Source organism: Crocodylus siamensis, chromosome 1 (genome assembly GCF_052110815.1).
Source record: "Crocodylus siamensis isolate JL-2025a chromosome 1, ASM5211081v1, whole genome shotgun sequence".
Classification (NCBI taxonomy): domain Eukaryota; kingdom Metazoa; phylum Chordata; order Crocodylia; family Crocodylidae; genus Crocodylus; species Crocodylus siamensis.
In genome coordinates, this window is record NC_143395.1 from 419,189,966 (window position 1) to 419,203,831 (window position 13,866).

General features: G+C 51.8%; 1 protein-coding gene across 4 annotated transcripts; it reads left to right on the plus strand.

The window, feature by feature from the left end:
• Nucleotides 1–897: 897 nt before the first annotated feature.
• On the plus strand, nucleotides 898–12,972 carry LIPT2 (lipoyl(octanoyl) transferase 2). Of its 4 annotated transcripts, none has more exons than XR_016439681.1 (4): nucleotides 921–5,118; nucleotides 7,584–7,825; nucleotides 10,429–10,805; nucleotides 12,801–12,972. XR_016439681.1 is itself a non-coding variant. In XM_090030896.1 (3 exons), the coding sequence occupies exons 1-2, from the start codon at nucleotides 4,665–4,667 to the stop codon at nucleotides 7,820–7,822; spliced, it is 693 nt and encodes a 230-aa protein (XP_089887022.1). In that variant the 5' UTR covers nucleotides 898–4,664; the 3' UTR covers nucleotides 7,823–7,825; nucleotides 12,830–12,972. The 4 variants fall into 4 exon arrangements, 2 of the variants coding, with proteins under 2 accessions (XP_089887022.1, XP_089887021.1); XR_016439680.1 differs by having other exon boundaries at nucleotides 12,830–12,972; XM_090030896.1 differs by lacking the exon at nucleotides 10,429–10,805 and having other exon boundaries at nucleotides 898–5,118; nucleotides 12,830–12,972.
• Nucleotides 12,973–13,866: the final 894 nt, after the last annotated feature.

The window sequence follows — 13,866 nt, forward strand, 5'->3', positions numbered from 1 at the left end:
AGCTCCTGGGAGGTGGTAATTAGTTAAGATTGAACTTTAGGGATTTTATTTCAGCTACGCACGGGGCTTCCCAAGCTGAACTGCAACCGCTGGCCCTCCAACTTACTTCCTCTCTTGTGTAACATGTGCTAATATTAGCAAGAGGTTAAGAAGGGGCTTTGGCCTTCATTCCAAATAGCAACTGGCAGAGATCAGTGCAGGCCTCAGCATAACAGCGAGGTTTAAACTGCAGCAACCCCTGCCCTATGTCAGGGTCTATAACTTAGAGAATCAGAGCAGCGGGGCTGCAAGGGACCTCCAGAGGTCACATTGGATGCAACCCCCTGCCTGAGGCAGGATCATTCCCATCCAAACCATCCCCGACACATCCAGCACCTAAACTTTTCCTAAAGCCACCATCAACCCCGACACAACACAACCCAAACTTGCCGGTGAAGCCGGGGGACTGCGGCATCCTGCTGCTGTAAAAGGTTGTTAATATGTACTCAAGAGGTCCCAGGGAGAGATCATAGTCTTCATTACAGACAGGCAAAAACCCCCACAGTGCATACTAATCTGACCATGGGGAAAAATTCCTTCCCAACCCCAAATATTGCGTCGGTGTGACCCTGGGCAGAGGGACAAGACCCTCTAGCCAGGACTCTCTGGATTGGTCCCAGCAGGAGCATTGGCACAGCCCAGTCCCCATCCCCAGCCTGGCCTGCAGCAGCACCTAGCGCCTCTGGGGGAGGCTTGAAAACCCCCTGACACATGGAGCCAAAATGCGGGGTCAGAACAGCAAACCCAGAAGCCTGGGAAATCCTCAGAGTAGAACGTGCTAAATGGCATCTATACGCTTACGACTAAAAATGCTGAGCACGAGCAATTTTAATTGTCTGCAATCTGTGTCAGGAGCCAGTGCCAATGGACAAAATATCCTTTGCAGATTTCTCACGTGGGGGCAGTTTGCAACTTGGCTCTAAGTCTGTCTGCATTGAAAAATTCAGGAGAGGTGGTCACGAGGCACATTGTGTGATGTGAGAAGGGCTGGGAGCACCCTAAGGTGACTATTACAGATGAGTGAAATCAGGGCTGGGTTGCAGCAGGAGGAGGCACCCATGGACAATTGTTTTGCTGCCTTCAAAGTCAATGAGCCTATTAGTACAGTTGGCTTAGGATCAAATGCATGATGGTCATGCCATGCCATGCCCTGCCCTGACACACCATGCCATACCATACCATGCCTGTGGCTGCCTGAGCCCTGTTGTCAGACCAGCCCTCGCTCATCTAACCAAGGGGCAGGTATAGTTTGAATGGCTCCCTACTCTGAACTGAAGGTGTGAAGGAGGTGCATTATGTGGAATCTGCAGTTCTGAATCTTATTTTATTTTCTATTGAATCTGCTAATGCCAATCCATGCATAGTTTTACTTTATGTTCACACTATATATTCTGTGCCGGCCGTCTCAGCAGCACTGGTTCCCATACTTGTGGCTGGAGTCATTTATTTATGAAGGCCCCGGGACCAACATTACAAAGGGGGCAGGAAGCAAAAGGAAACAACTGAACCTTCTCCAAAGGAGAATGACCTCTGGGAGAAAAGCACCACCCGAATAGCTCCTTCCACAGGTGGAAATATGTAGGCCCTTGTTTTGCAAATGGACTGCATTAAAGTCAAGGGAGGGGAGGCGGGAAAAGATCGGGACCCTAGACCAGGGTCAATGGGATACAGCCAGGCCTCTATTTCTGCGCAAGGCATGGCCCCAGGGCTGGAACACATTAGGAAGGAGGGTTTGTAAAGGCAGCAGCACCATATACAGTGATAATGCAACCGCAACAGGAAAGGAGATGGGGAATGCTGGTGCATGGGAGGGAATGGCTTCTGGGCCCAGAAACAGGACAGAGCCTTTCACTTACAGCTGGGCTATTGCACGGCATTGGTGGCATATGTGAAGTGAGTGGGGGGGGATCTCAGTCCAGCTCCCAGTGGGGGGTATCTGTCACAAAAAGCCCATGAGAATTAGCATGGACTGGCACCGTTGTTGGCCAAGCCAGCGTAGAGGTTTGGGATCTCTGACCAATGGGGATGTGGACGGACCCCGGACCTTTCATCCACTGTTGTGTTACACCACTTTGGAGTGATGCAATGCATCCAAGGACTGATCCTGGGAGCTATGAGCACCCTCCTTTGCCAGGGATCTCAACATGAGGAGCTCAGCAGCTTCCCTTGTCAGGCCCAGACCGGACCAGAAGCCAGCCACAGTGGTGGCATTCACACCCGGGTCTGACCTCCTCCCCCCGATCGTGGATGCGCACGCTCTTCGGCAACAAGGGCATGTTGTTGCGTGGGGGAGTGGGACTCGCAGCCCTGGGTTGGGGGAGTTTCTTTCTGTGTGTGATCAGAGGCCGGCCTCCAGCGTGGATGTCCTTGTTTCCCCCTGCTTCCATCACAGGGATGTATCGTGGGGTGAATGAATGCACAAGAGCGGTTCTGCCTCTTGCCCCACCAAGGAACTCCTGGATTTCCACGATCTCTGCTGAGACAAGCATTCCTACCACTCCGGGAAGCTCATGATGTATCGTGCATGAAAGGCAGCCTTATTTTTGTCCTGTCAGATTCTTAGCAGCTCGGGGACGCTGGATGGTGCGACCAAAAACTTCAGGATGGGACCTGTCCTCTTCTCCTGTCCAGTGCTTACTGCAGTGCAACGCTACGTAGTTATATACCAGAAATAACAAGAGACTCCAAGAAAAGTGCTTTGAGTGCCTCAATTGGAAGGGCACTAGAAAAGGGCAGTGTACTGTCACACGCAGCTAACACGCAACACGGCGCAAGCCTTTTTTGAAAAGGCTCCTGCTCTTCTATTTGGAGAAACATAGAGCCATTTATGGTCACCCTCCGCGCTGCTTTTCCATATCCTCTCTGCTTCAAAAGCAGGATGTTGGGAGTAAATACTGGAGGTACACAACTAAACTCATGCTCGTCGTCTTATTTACAAAGGAGCCCGGAGCCATTACACACGATGTTCCTGATCTTATGCATGCCCTGTCACTGCGAGCCAAAAAGGAAGAGCATTTGGCTTTGATGTCCAGCAAGAACGTGATGCTTAATCACAGAAAAGGAAATCACTCAATACACACAAACATGCACACACTCCGTCTCTCTCTTCCCCTCGGTCCAGTACACAAAACTCTCCTCCCGAGGGCGGACAAAGTGAGCTGGACTCGGATTTCAGTTTATAAATCCAGAGTAACTCTACTGAAGCCCGCGACTGAGCTGTCAATGATCTTGGGGCTGCGTCCTCATGCTAAGGACAGCAATGAGGAAGGAGTCTGGATCCTGAATGGACCGATGGATGCGATGACACGGTTTCCCAGGTTATACCAGGGACCCGCGTTACATTAACAGGAGAGGAACTGAACAGAAGTGCCTTTTATGGCTCACTTTTGCCTTCCTTGCAAATAACCACACAGTAGATTTTGCATCTTGTCTGATGGAAAGCTAATGAGTGACAAACTGCAGACATCCAGGAAGTCCAAGTTTTCATAAAAACAAGTATTTATGACCCTGGCAGATTACCTGATAAATATTGTGTACATTGTAGGGTTTATTTTTAATCTCCCTGATATCTTTAAACCATGGCTTGACAAGGGGCAGTGGAGTCTCGTTCACTGTGTTTGCAATGGTGGAGCCATTACCGCTCGGGGGAAGCTGGAATTGCAATTAGAAGTTCAGACTGGATTGCTGCGTTATTTTCTCTAGGTCCCACCATGGCTAACAGAGCACTCCCTGCTCTGTCCTTTAAAATAAACGATCTCGGAGATAATTATTACAAGCACAAACACAGACTAGGGAAGGACCGGCTGGGCTTCAGCAGTGCAGAGGAGGACCCGGCAGGGGTTACAATGGACCAACAGCCTGTGTGCCCCATTGCAAGGGACAGCAGGGCCCCACATAAGCTGAATATAAGCCAGCAGTGAGCTCTTGTTGCAAAACAGTGTGCTCTTGCTGCAGAAAAAGCCCCCCACATCATCCTGGGCTGTACGAGCAGGAACTTCGCTTGCAAGTCGAGGGTGGCGGTTCTGCTGCTCTAATCGGCACTGGCGAGGCCTCACCTGCGGCCAGGGTCGAGCCCCCGATTTCATGAAGGGCGCGGACAGATGCGAGGAGTCCGGTGCGGAGCAGGCTGCACAGGCGCGGGGCTGGGACGGTCCTGCCTTGAGCGGGCGGCGGGACTAAAAGACCTCACGACCCCCCAGCCTGACAGACGCCTTTCCTAAAACGCTCACAACAGTCCTGCGGAGGTTTGTGGCTGTGAGATCATCTGAGACTCGAGGGTTTTTTACCAAAACTCCTTCGCTCCGGTTTGCAGTGACGCCGGGCGGGGTCACACAGCGGCGCCGGGGGGGCGCCGGGCGCGGGATGTGGGGGTCTGCCGCCGACAGCCTCGCTGTTGTTTCAGACACCAAACCCCCGCTATATTTTTGCCGCTTTTGAGGCCGGCGGTAGCACAACTGGACACGGGGCCAGGTGCGGCCTGACCGCTTCCCTCAGCCTGCCGGCCGCCCCTCCTAGCACCCCTCAGTGGGGGAGGCGCGCAGCCCCGCAAGGCCTCATCGCCACATGCCCCTTGGTACGCAAGGGGGCCTGCCCGAGCCCGCCGGCGGCGGCGCTTCCGGGCCGGGATGGAGCCGGGCGCCGTGCGGGTGCTGCGCCTGGGCCGCGTGCCGTACGCGGGGTCGCTGGCGGCGCAGGAGCGCTGCGTGCGGGAGGCGGCGGCGGGCGGGCCGGACGCGCTGGTGCTGTCCGAGCCGGCGGGGCCCGTGTACACGGCGGGGCTGCGGGCCGCGGCGGCGGGGGCGGCGGAGGCCCGCGAGCTGGAGCGGCGGCTGCGGGCGCTGGGCGCCGGGTTCCGGCGGGCGGCGCGGGGCGGGCTGCTCACCTTCCACGGCCCGGGCCAGCTCCTGGCCTACCCCGTGCTGCACCTGCAGCGCCGCCGCCTGCCGCTGCGCCGCTTCGTGGCCGGCCTCGAGGCCGCGGCCCTGGGCCTCTGCCGCCGCCTCGCGCTGCCCCGCGCCCAGGCGCTGCCGCCGCCCCGCACCGGCGTCTGGCTGCGCGGCCGCAAGATCTGCGCCATCGGTGAGTGCGCGGCGCGGCCTCTTCCACGGCGGGCGGGGCCCGTGTGCCTGTTGCCGGGTGTCCCGGTGCAAGGGGTGGCTGGGCCCCGTCTGCCTGGGTGCAAGGCCCTGGCGCCCCATGGCAAGGCCCTGTGTACCTGGCTGCCTGGGGCTCCGCGACAAGGGGTGGCAGGGCCCCACGTGCCTGGATGCAGCGCCCTGTGTGCCACCTTACAAGGGGCTGTTCCCGGTTGCACGGGCCCCCGGGGTGGGGCGGGGCAGGGCAGGGCAGGAGGCTGCGGGGTTAGGTCCGTGCTGGCGCTTGGGCAGTGGTGCTGGGGGGTGGCCGTGGGGAGCGGGTGATTCTGAGTGCAGGATCGAGGCCGCGGGCTGGGCCTGGCCTGCACCCCAAGGGCCTCCCGGGTCAGTCAGGTCCAGGGCACGTGCGTCTGTCTGAGGGGGGTTCCCAGTGCCATGGCTAGGCATTGGGAACCCCCATGCTGCTGCACCCCGCTGGCTGCGGCTGCTGCTGGGGATGAGCCATGTGTGGGCTGTGCCTCTGCTAACCTGCCTTCCCCCCGGAGAGTTTGCACCCTGTTGGTCCTGGCGCCAACTTAGAGGGACTGCTGGGTGCAGCTGTCTGGGCTCAGAGGGAGAAGAAGGGCCCCCATTCCCAAGTGTCTGGGTGGTTGCACTGGGTCCCGCAGGTGCAGCTTGTTCCTGCGGGAGGAGTGGGCAGGACAAGGTGGTAGGAGGCCTGGGTTTTGGGCCCCTAGGCCAGCAACGAGGCCTGGCAGGTATAATAGAGGCAGGAGAGAGGTCTAATCTCAGCTCTGCCTCCCGGGCCCTGGGTGACTGTGAGAAAGTTGCCTGGTCTCCCTGTGTGCCTCAGTTTTCCCATCTGTAAAATGGCAACAGCAATCTCAGCACTCTTTCTCATGTACTGTGAGACCCAGCTCTTCACCAGGAGGTGCTGTTAGTGAGGTGAAGCCAGGCAACCGCTCTGTGGTGTTGGTATAAACTTCATCGCCCTTCAGGTTTGCTCATGTCAGTCTAGATCAATCCTTCCTCATGCAGAAAGAACTGAAGACCTGGCCTGTATACAGCGTGAGTTTTCCTCACGTGCTGTCGTGTGACATGTGTGGAAAAGAGCCCAGAGAATAGCACAGGGGTCGTTGCAAAACTAAAGACATACAAAATGTAGTGAATGAACTGAAATCATGGGAAATTCCCCCTAATCTCATTCTGTTTTTATAACTGTTACTTGTGGCAGTGACTGAAGTGGCACATCTGTATGCAGCGATCCCGGGGAGATTTATGCACGTTACTCACCAGAGAAACTTACTCGAGTTGCTTGGATTAGCAGAGTGGGTACAGTGGTGAACTCGTGCAAGTTTTAGCAGGATCAGGGCCTTAGCCAAAAGTAACTTTATGGTTAATTAACTAACTTTTTTTTAATTAGTGGTATATCTCTTTCTTATTTGGGGAAACCTTCTACTCCTAAAAAACTGTACAATCCCTCCCTTTATGAGAACACTGTAAATGTAGGAAAACGCATGGAAAAAATTAAGATCGTACCCGTCATCTTTAACACCAGCATTTAATCCTAATCATTGATTCAGAAGCTTTAATATTTAGGAACACATTAGGCATAATAACATGTGGACAGTTATTCAAAGACAGTTTCAATCTTCTGAAGAAATACGTGTCTCGGGTGACATTAACATCCCATTTTCCCATGCAGTTGAGACACTTTTCAACACATGCTCAAAGAAAGGTAAACTCAGAATTTGGGGAACTATTAGTCGCACCTAGGAAACACACAGGCCTGTTATCTGTGTTATATAAAGCAACTTTAGATTGCCATATAGAGGGGGAAAAAACCCCACATTTTTAATGACAAAATGGGCTGTTGGCATTGGTTCAGAAGTCAGCACTGAGGAATGGGAGACTGGAACAAGGGGCCTCACATACCCACCTGCTTAACAATAAAATAAAATCAATGTAAAATTCTGTAGGATTGGGGCCATGTCCATCCTGCTGTCCTGTGTCCTCCTCCCCCCCGAGATCTAGGGCTGTCTGCGGCCAGGCATGGTTCCTCCCCGGGACTGCGTGCCAGGGCTGCAAGCCTCGGCCTGCACAGCAAAGCTGGTGCCCAGGCTGCCATACGAAGCGTGTGCTGTGGGTCTGAGGATTTCCAGTCTGGTAGCCCCCGCGAAGAGAACTTGTCTGTGTCCGTTATTTGTGTTGTCCTCTTAAGGGGAGGCAGCTCCCCGATCAACACGACCTACGTTGGCCATAGCCGAGTGACCTGCATGCACAGAGAGCTACTGGCACAACAGTGTCCCTAAGGGTGTGATTTCTTTTGCATTCCTGACCACCACGGTTATGTTAGCAGAGCTCTGGAATATAGACCCGGCCTGTGCTGGCAGCTGTTGGCTTTCCACAGGGTTGCTCCCAGACTAACGGGTATAATTTGCTTTCCAGGCGTCCACTGTGGAAGGCATGTGACCTCCCACGGCCTGGCTCTGAACTGCTGCACAGACCTCAGGTGGTTTGACCACATTGTTCCTTGCGGACTGGAAGGGCTGGGCGTCACCTCCCTGAGCGAGGAGCTCCAGAGGCATGTCACGGTGGATGAAATCCTAGAGCCTTTCCTGGATGCCTTTCAGGAGGCGTTTCAGTGCACACTGACGTTCCCTGAAGAGCCCGCATGTGACGTCTGAAAGGTATGCCTGTGTGATAAAGGTGCTTGTTGAAGATTAGACTAAGTGTTTTTCTGTATTTGTTTAGCTATTAAGCTATGTGTTGTTGCTAAAAGCCTAATTAAAGTTTAAGATGTAGTGAGGCTTTGTATAAAGTAAGGCCTAGTAAATTTAGCAAAGCCTAGAAGTAGTGAGGCTCTGTGGCACAGTTAAAATTATCTAATCAAAGGATTGCAAGGCCTGTACTGCTATTGGTCAGTCTAAGGACAGTTGAAGTAAAAGAAATCTGAGCGGTCGTATGTTATCAGTGTCCTTCAGAAGCTATAAGTTAGCTGGAATATCTGGAAACCATTCAGAAGGAAGATGCAGCTCTGTGAGAAGGATTAGTTAGCTGCTGCCTGGATCAGTGGGCCCGTAGACCTCAAGGAGCCCAAGAACTGCATTCCAGGGTCCTTCCTGGTACCCTTCAGACAGCGCCAATCGGGGATGCCTGACTTTGCTGAACTTTGTGGAAAGAGGAACTTGCTGTGTATCAGGCATCAGAGGGGACTGCCAATACATTGCCAACGCAAATTGCTTTTCTCTGTCATTGTTTGTCTTGTTACTACGCATAGTTGTGTTTTCATTAAGTCAATAAATCTTTCTTATCTTTCTACCCCTGACCACAATTTCAATCGAAACCCTCCGCAGGTGGCTGGGACATAAATTGGCGTCACAAACAGGATTGAGAGGCTCTGGTCCGGAGAGAAAGAGCAGAATGGAGGGAGTTGCATGGGCCCCGTTAGTGGCTTTGCTTAAGGAGGTGACAGGGGTGGAGAATCCCGGATGGGATAAGGATAGATTGAGACCTGCTTGGAGTGACCCAGGAACTGTACCCGATCATTGGGCTGGGTTTGCTACAGCTGCCTGGGGTAACCCCGAGAAGGGGTGCCTGTCGTGGCTGCTGGCCACATGCCTGCGGTTAGGGGCTGAAGAGACTGCCCAGCTCTGGGAAGAGGTCACCCGGCTGAGTAAGGAGTTGGAAGACGTGAGAGATTCCAACTGTGAGGCGGCGTGAGCTGCGCAGAGCTTCTTGGAGACATTAGAACAGAGAGAAGGAAAAATTATGATCACACGCGGGGCCGCTTCCCCCCAGAAGAAAGTGCAGTTAGCACAGGCTGTGGAGCCATCCTCCCACAAGTGTCTGTATAGAGATAAACCAGAAGTTGAGCTTTGGGAAAATCAAAGGGATAAGATTGACGGAGAGGAGGAGATTGAAGACAAGCCTGGTGCTGAAACACCCCCGTACATTTCTGCCCAGAGGGAGGAACCTAGCCACGCCTTCCCCGCCCCGAGGGAGAAACTCAGCCAAGTTTTTCCCATGGTGATAACTCATTCAAGGCTGCAGGGAGAGAATCCCTGAACAGAGCTGCATTCCTTTACCCATGTGGAGATTTAAAATATTCAAAAGCAGCAGAAGTCCAAGCCAGAAGAGCCAGGAATAGGCTGGCTAGTTCAAATGCAGAATTCAGATACCTGTACAGATTCAGTTAGGTAAAAGTAAAAAGTCAATTGAGACGCTATTAGACACTGGTGCCCAGTTGTGCCTTTTAGATTCCGCAGATTGGAAGGGGGAGAAAGGAACCCCTTATCAAGTAATTAGAGTCGGAGGTACCAGACGACCAGGACATCTGGTCCGAGCAACCTTTGCGTTACCTAATGGCTCTAAGGTAACAGCGGCAGCTGTAATACTTAAAGGGGGACCAAGCTTACTGGGACTTAATGTACTAAGAAGACAGCAGTTTGCCCTTGAACAAGAGAATTGGCAGTTTGGGTGCGCAGTGCCTCACCGAGAAACAAAAGAAACCGCTATAACAGCTGTAACTCCATGTAGCATGATCCTACTAACCCTGCCTCCCATGAAAGTAGTACACAGACCCCAGTATCAAACTCCCCCTGGGGCCACCCAGCCTATCCAGTGTATCATAAGTCAGCAGTCACAAGACGGGACTATTATCTGAACCCACTCTCCGTATAACAGTCTAGTGCAGCAGTGCACAAGCCAAATGGAGGGTGGTGGCTGACTTGACTTTCGAGCTTTGAATGCTAATACTAACCCCTTGGTGGACACTTGTGCAGCACTGGAAACTGCTAGCTGTGCATCCACCACCTATAGAACTACAGAGTGATAATGGCCCTCACTTCCACAACCATCTTGTGTATGACTGGACCACGAAACATAGCATGTTATGGACATATCACATCCCATACAATCTGCAGTCTAACGGATTGGTAAAGCGAGCCAATGGCATCCTCAAATGCAATTTGCGCTTGGCCGCTGGCCCAGCTCTTAAAAGACTGGGACTTGCATCTGGATCAAGCTATCAATTGGGCCAATAACCGACCCTGTCCAGGAGGTAGCCCCATGCAACAGGCCTTTGGATTGGGTTATCCCCGCGAGCCGGCAGTAGAGTGACCTAGGGGTGGTGACCCGGGAAAGCTCCGGGCAGGAGATTGAGTAGTAGTGAAGCATCGTCAAGATAAATGGGAGAGGACACTATTAGCAAAAAGTGTGCATGAGATCTGGTGGGTATTTAAGTCAGATTCATCTAACGGGAACCGAGCCTCTTGTTGTCTTGTTCCTACAGATTGGATCTGTCCACAAGTGCAGCCATAACCATTCCTCATTGAGCCTGCCACTGGAGACGAGTCCTGCTCTGTCAGCAGTCTGAATTAACTGGCACCATGAAGTGGTGGACTGTTTTGAATGTAGTCTTTTTATTAATGCCTTATTGTGTTTCCTGGGTGGGGCATGTCTGCTATCCTTCTTATTACTCAGATATTAATGAACTTGCTCCTGAAGACCTCAGGGAGCGGCCTGACCCTGAAGAGCATCCCCCGGAAACACACTCAGATGGCCTTCACGTAGTCCAGCTGCAGTATCCATACTGGAAGAAACGTGCCACCCCGGAGCAAGTGAAGTCCTGGTCTCTGAGTAGAAGAAACAGGAGAGTTGACTGGCAAGGTGTGGTAACTGTCAGTGCACCTGTGGCACCAGTTATTACCTTGGGTTCATTCCCTACCTGAAGGCTAGAATGGCTGACTGGAAGGGGAGGTGATTGTTGTAGCTCTGCTCCGTTTGGGAATTTGTTGTTACATACTTCCTGAGGGGAACCCCATTGAGCTCAGCGCCCCTGAGTTTGTGTCCCCAGTAGTAAATTCTGCATCTGTTCAGCCTCTCGAGCCACTGCGTTTATGGGAGAATCTGCCCCCTCCCATTCCTATGGCTGATCGCACTCTCCAGCGGTGGTGTGAGGCCCACCAGGTGGGAGAGCGCATTACAAGTTGGAACAAAGTTATTACATGGTTTGTGAATCATACCAACGCAGGCATGGTGTAATGGTACCCACTTCAGTACAACCAGAAGGAGGCTGTATCCGCAAGTCTCCACCACTTATCCTCATCCTTTTATACCAGTGGGGTCCCTAAAGCAAATCAGTGCTATGATCCTGCCAGGGCAATGCTGTTTCATTAGCCCAATACAGCATCGTCCTCTTTCACTCTCTGGGAGGCGAAGCATAGTTGCAGGCTCCCAAAGAAGGAAGGATAGATGTGATCTGTGAGAAAGTGGGGTGTTCACTACTGTCTCTGGCCGTTCCCCCACGGGAGGCCCCAACACTGCCTGTGTATAACTCCACACCCTGGTGGAGGTCACAAGTTAAAATCCCAACCCTCCTAAATGCTTCATTGTTCACTGCCCGAGTATTGTTCAGACCAGAACAATGGTATGTCCGAGCTACTTTTCCAAGCTGTTCAGCAGGAGCCTGGGTAGCTGAAGGGTTGCTTAGATGAGACTGGCCAGTCATTTTCCGTTCCGTAAGTGCATTTAAGTCCCACAGACAAAGAGATACCACCTGGACTTTATGCAATTCGTGTTGCTTAGGAGCTAAAAGTGTCAGATGTAAACATGCCACGGTTAAAAAACTAGAATAAAGTGAAAAATAAGCTGCAAAGCCTTAAAGCGAAAGCTCGGCAAGACACTCAGCTCCTTGCTTGAGAGGGTGGGTGAATCATCAGTCTGGCTGTCAACGTGCCCGAGCCATATATATGGTATGATGTAATCTGTGCTATCCGTGTGTCACCAAGTGTCACCTCAACTACGTGGCTAACCATTTTGAGCATCATAGTATTCTGCACTGCCCTAGTGGCAACTGCTAAATGGTGTTTCAACCATTGTTGTAAATCTGTTCATGCTATGCAAGTTAAATGTATAGATCCCTCCCCATTTCCCGATGTAGCACATGTGGCTTTAGCATCTCAGTTGTAGCTATCATAGTGCAAGCAAGGGGTGGAGTGTGACAGCTGAAAGGTATGCCTGTGTGATAAAGGTGCTTGCTGAAGGCTCTACGAAGACTAGACCAAGTATTTTTTCCTGTATTTGTTTAGTTATTAAGCTATGCGTTGTTGCTAAAAGCCTAATTAAAGTTTAAGATATAGTGAGGCCTTGTATAAAGTAAGGCCTAGTAAATTTAGCAAAGCCTAGAAGTAGTAAGGCCCCGTAGCGCAGTTAAAATTACCTTATCAAAGGAATGCAAGGCCTGTACTGCTATTGGTCAGTCTAAGGACAGTTGAAGTAAAAGGAATCTGAGTGGTCGTACGCTATCAGTGTCCTTCAGAAGCTATAAATTAGCTGGAAGATCTGGAAACAATTCAGAAGGAAGAGGCAGCTCTGTGAAAAGGATTAGGTAGCTGTTGCCTGGATCAGTGGGCCAGTGGACCTCGAGGAGCCCAAGAACTGCATTTCAGGGTCCTTCCCGGTACCCCTTGGACAGCACCAATCAGGGATGGCAGACCTCGCTGAACTTTGTGGAAAGAGGAACTTGCTGTGTATCGGGCATCAGAGGTGACTGCCGATAAGTTGCCAATGCAAATTGCTTTTGTCTGTCATTGTTCGTCTTGTTACTATGCATAGTTGTGTTTTTGTAAAGTCAATAAATATTTCTTACCTTTCTACTCCTAGTCATACTCTCAATCCTAAACCCTCTGCAGGCAGCTGGGACGCCTGCGGGCTCGCCCCCCTGGGTGGAAGAAACATGAACATGCCCGGGCACTTCCTGGAAATCCGGCTGGAAAGTTGTATGTCTTGCTTCGGATGGCATATTTAAAAATGGACCTTTAAATATACATTATATGCAGATGCTGGGTGTGTGATCTTGGTCGTGTTATTTTAGCTCCTTGCGTCAAACCACATCTGTGACTGAGTAAAAATAAAAGGGTCTGGATTCTCATCTCCATAACCTCACCCTGCATCCTACTGATGGGGTACAGGGCCCCTGAAAGAGGTGCGTATATCATATATGACAACTATAGGAGGTAAAGATGCTATAGGGAACATGGTCCTGAGACTTTGCCAGCAACCTGTACTATGTCTGCCCTGGGGGGAAAGCAGGGGAGGCAGGTGATATGCGCCCAGCTGGTAGGATCCTGCTGTGCCTGGTTTACAAAGGAAAAGGGATGGACTGGGAGACTAGGGATGGGAGATGAAGCTACCAGGCAGATGTCTCTCACCAGCACTAATTCACTCAAGATAGCAAGGCTAGGTCTGTATCCTTTAGGGGCTTGGTGAAGGAGCAGCTTAAGGCTCCTACTGTGGCTCCAGACGCATCACCCTCTAGATCATCCCAGACGCATCCATCATCTAGATCATCCCATCCGGCTTGACAAAGCCCTGGCTGGGATGATCTAGTTGGGGCTGGTTCTGCTTGGAGCAGTGGGTAGGACTAGATGGGACCTCCTGAGGTCCCTTTCAGCCCTCATTTTTTATGATCGGATGAAACCCTTCACCTTGCATCGTGTCCTGTCTTAATATTTTTGTCAAATAACTCCTTTTTTCTATTAATTTGATTTATATGCTGCCTTCCCCCCCGCCACCAAAAGGCAACTGACAATAAAAGAAAAAATGAACAGTTAACATGTTACAGATGAGGATATATAAGATGTATGATAAAAGGTCCCCAAACAGTGCTCCAGCTTAAGCTGACTTGGTAAACACCTGCCCGTATATAAAGGTGCTAGAAGATGCTCCG

Excerpts from the sequence above, each read along its gene's own strand:
- LIPT2 (XM_090030896.1), top strand. The coding sequence starts at position 4,665 with ATGGAGCCGGGCGCCGTGCGGGTGCTGCGCCTGGGCCGCGTGCCGTAC. Across the intron at positions 5,119-7,583 it reads CCGCAAGATCTGCGCCATCG|GCGTCCACTGTGGAAGGCAT; the intron begins GTGAGTGCGCGG and ends TTTGCTTTCCAG.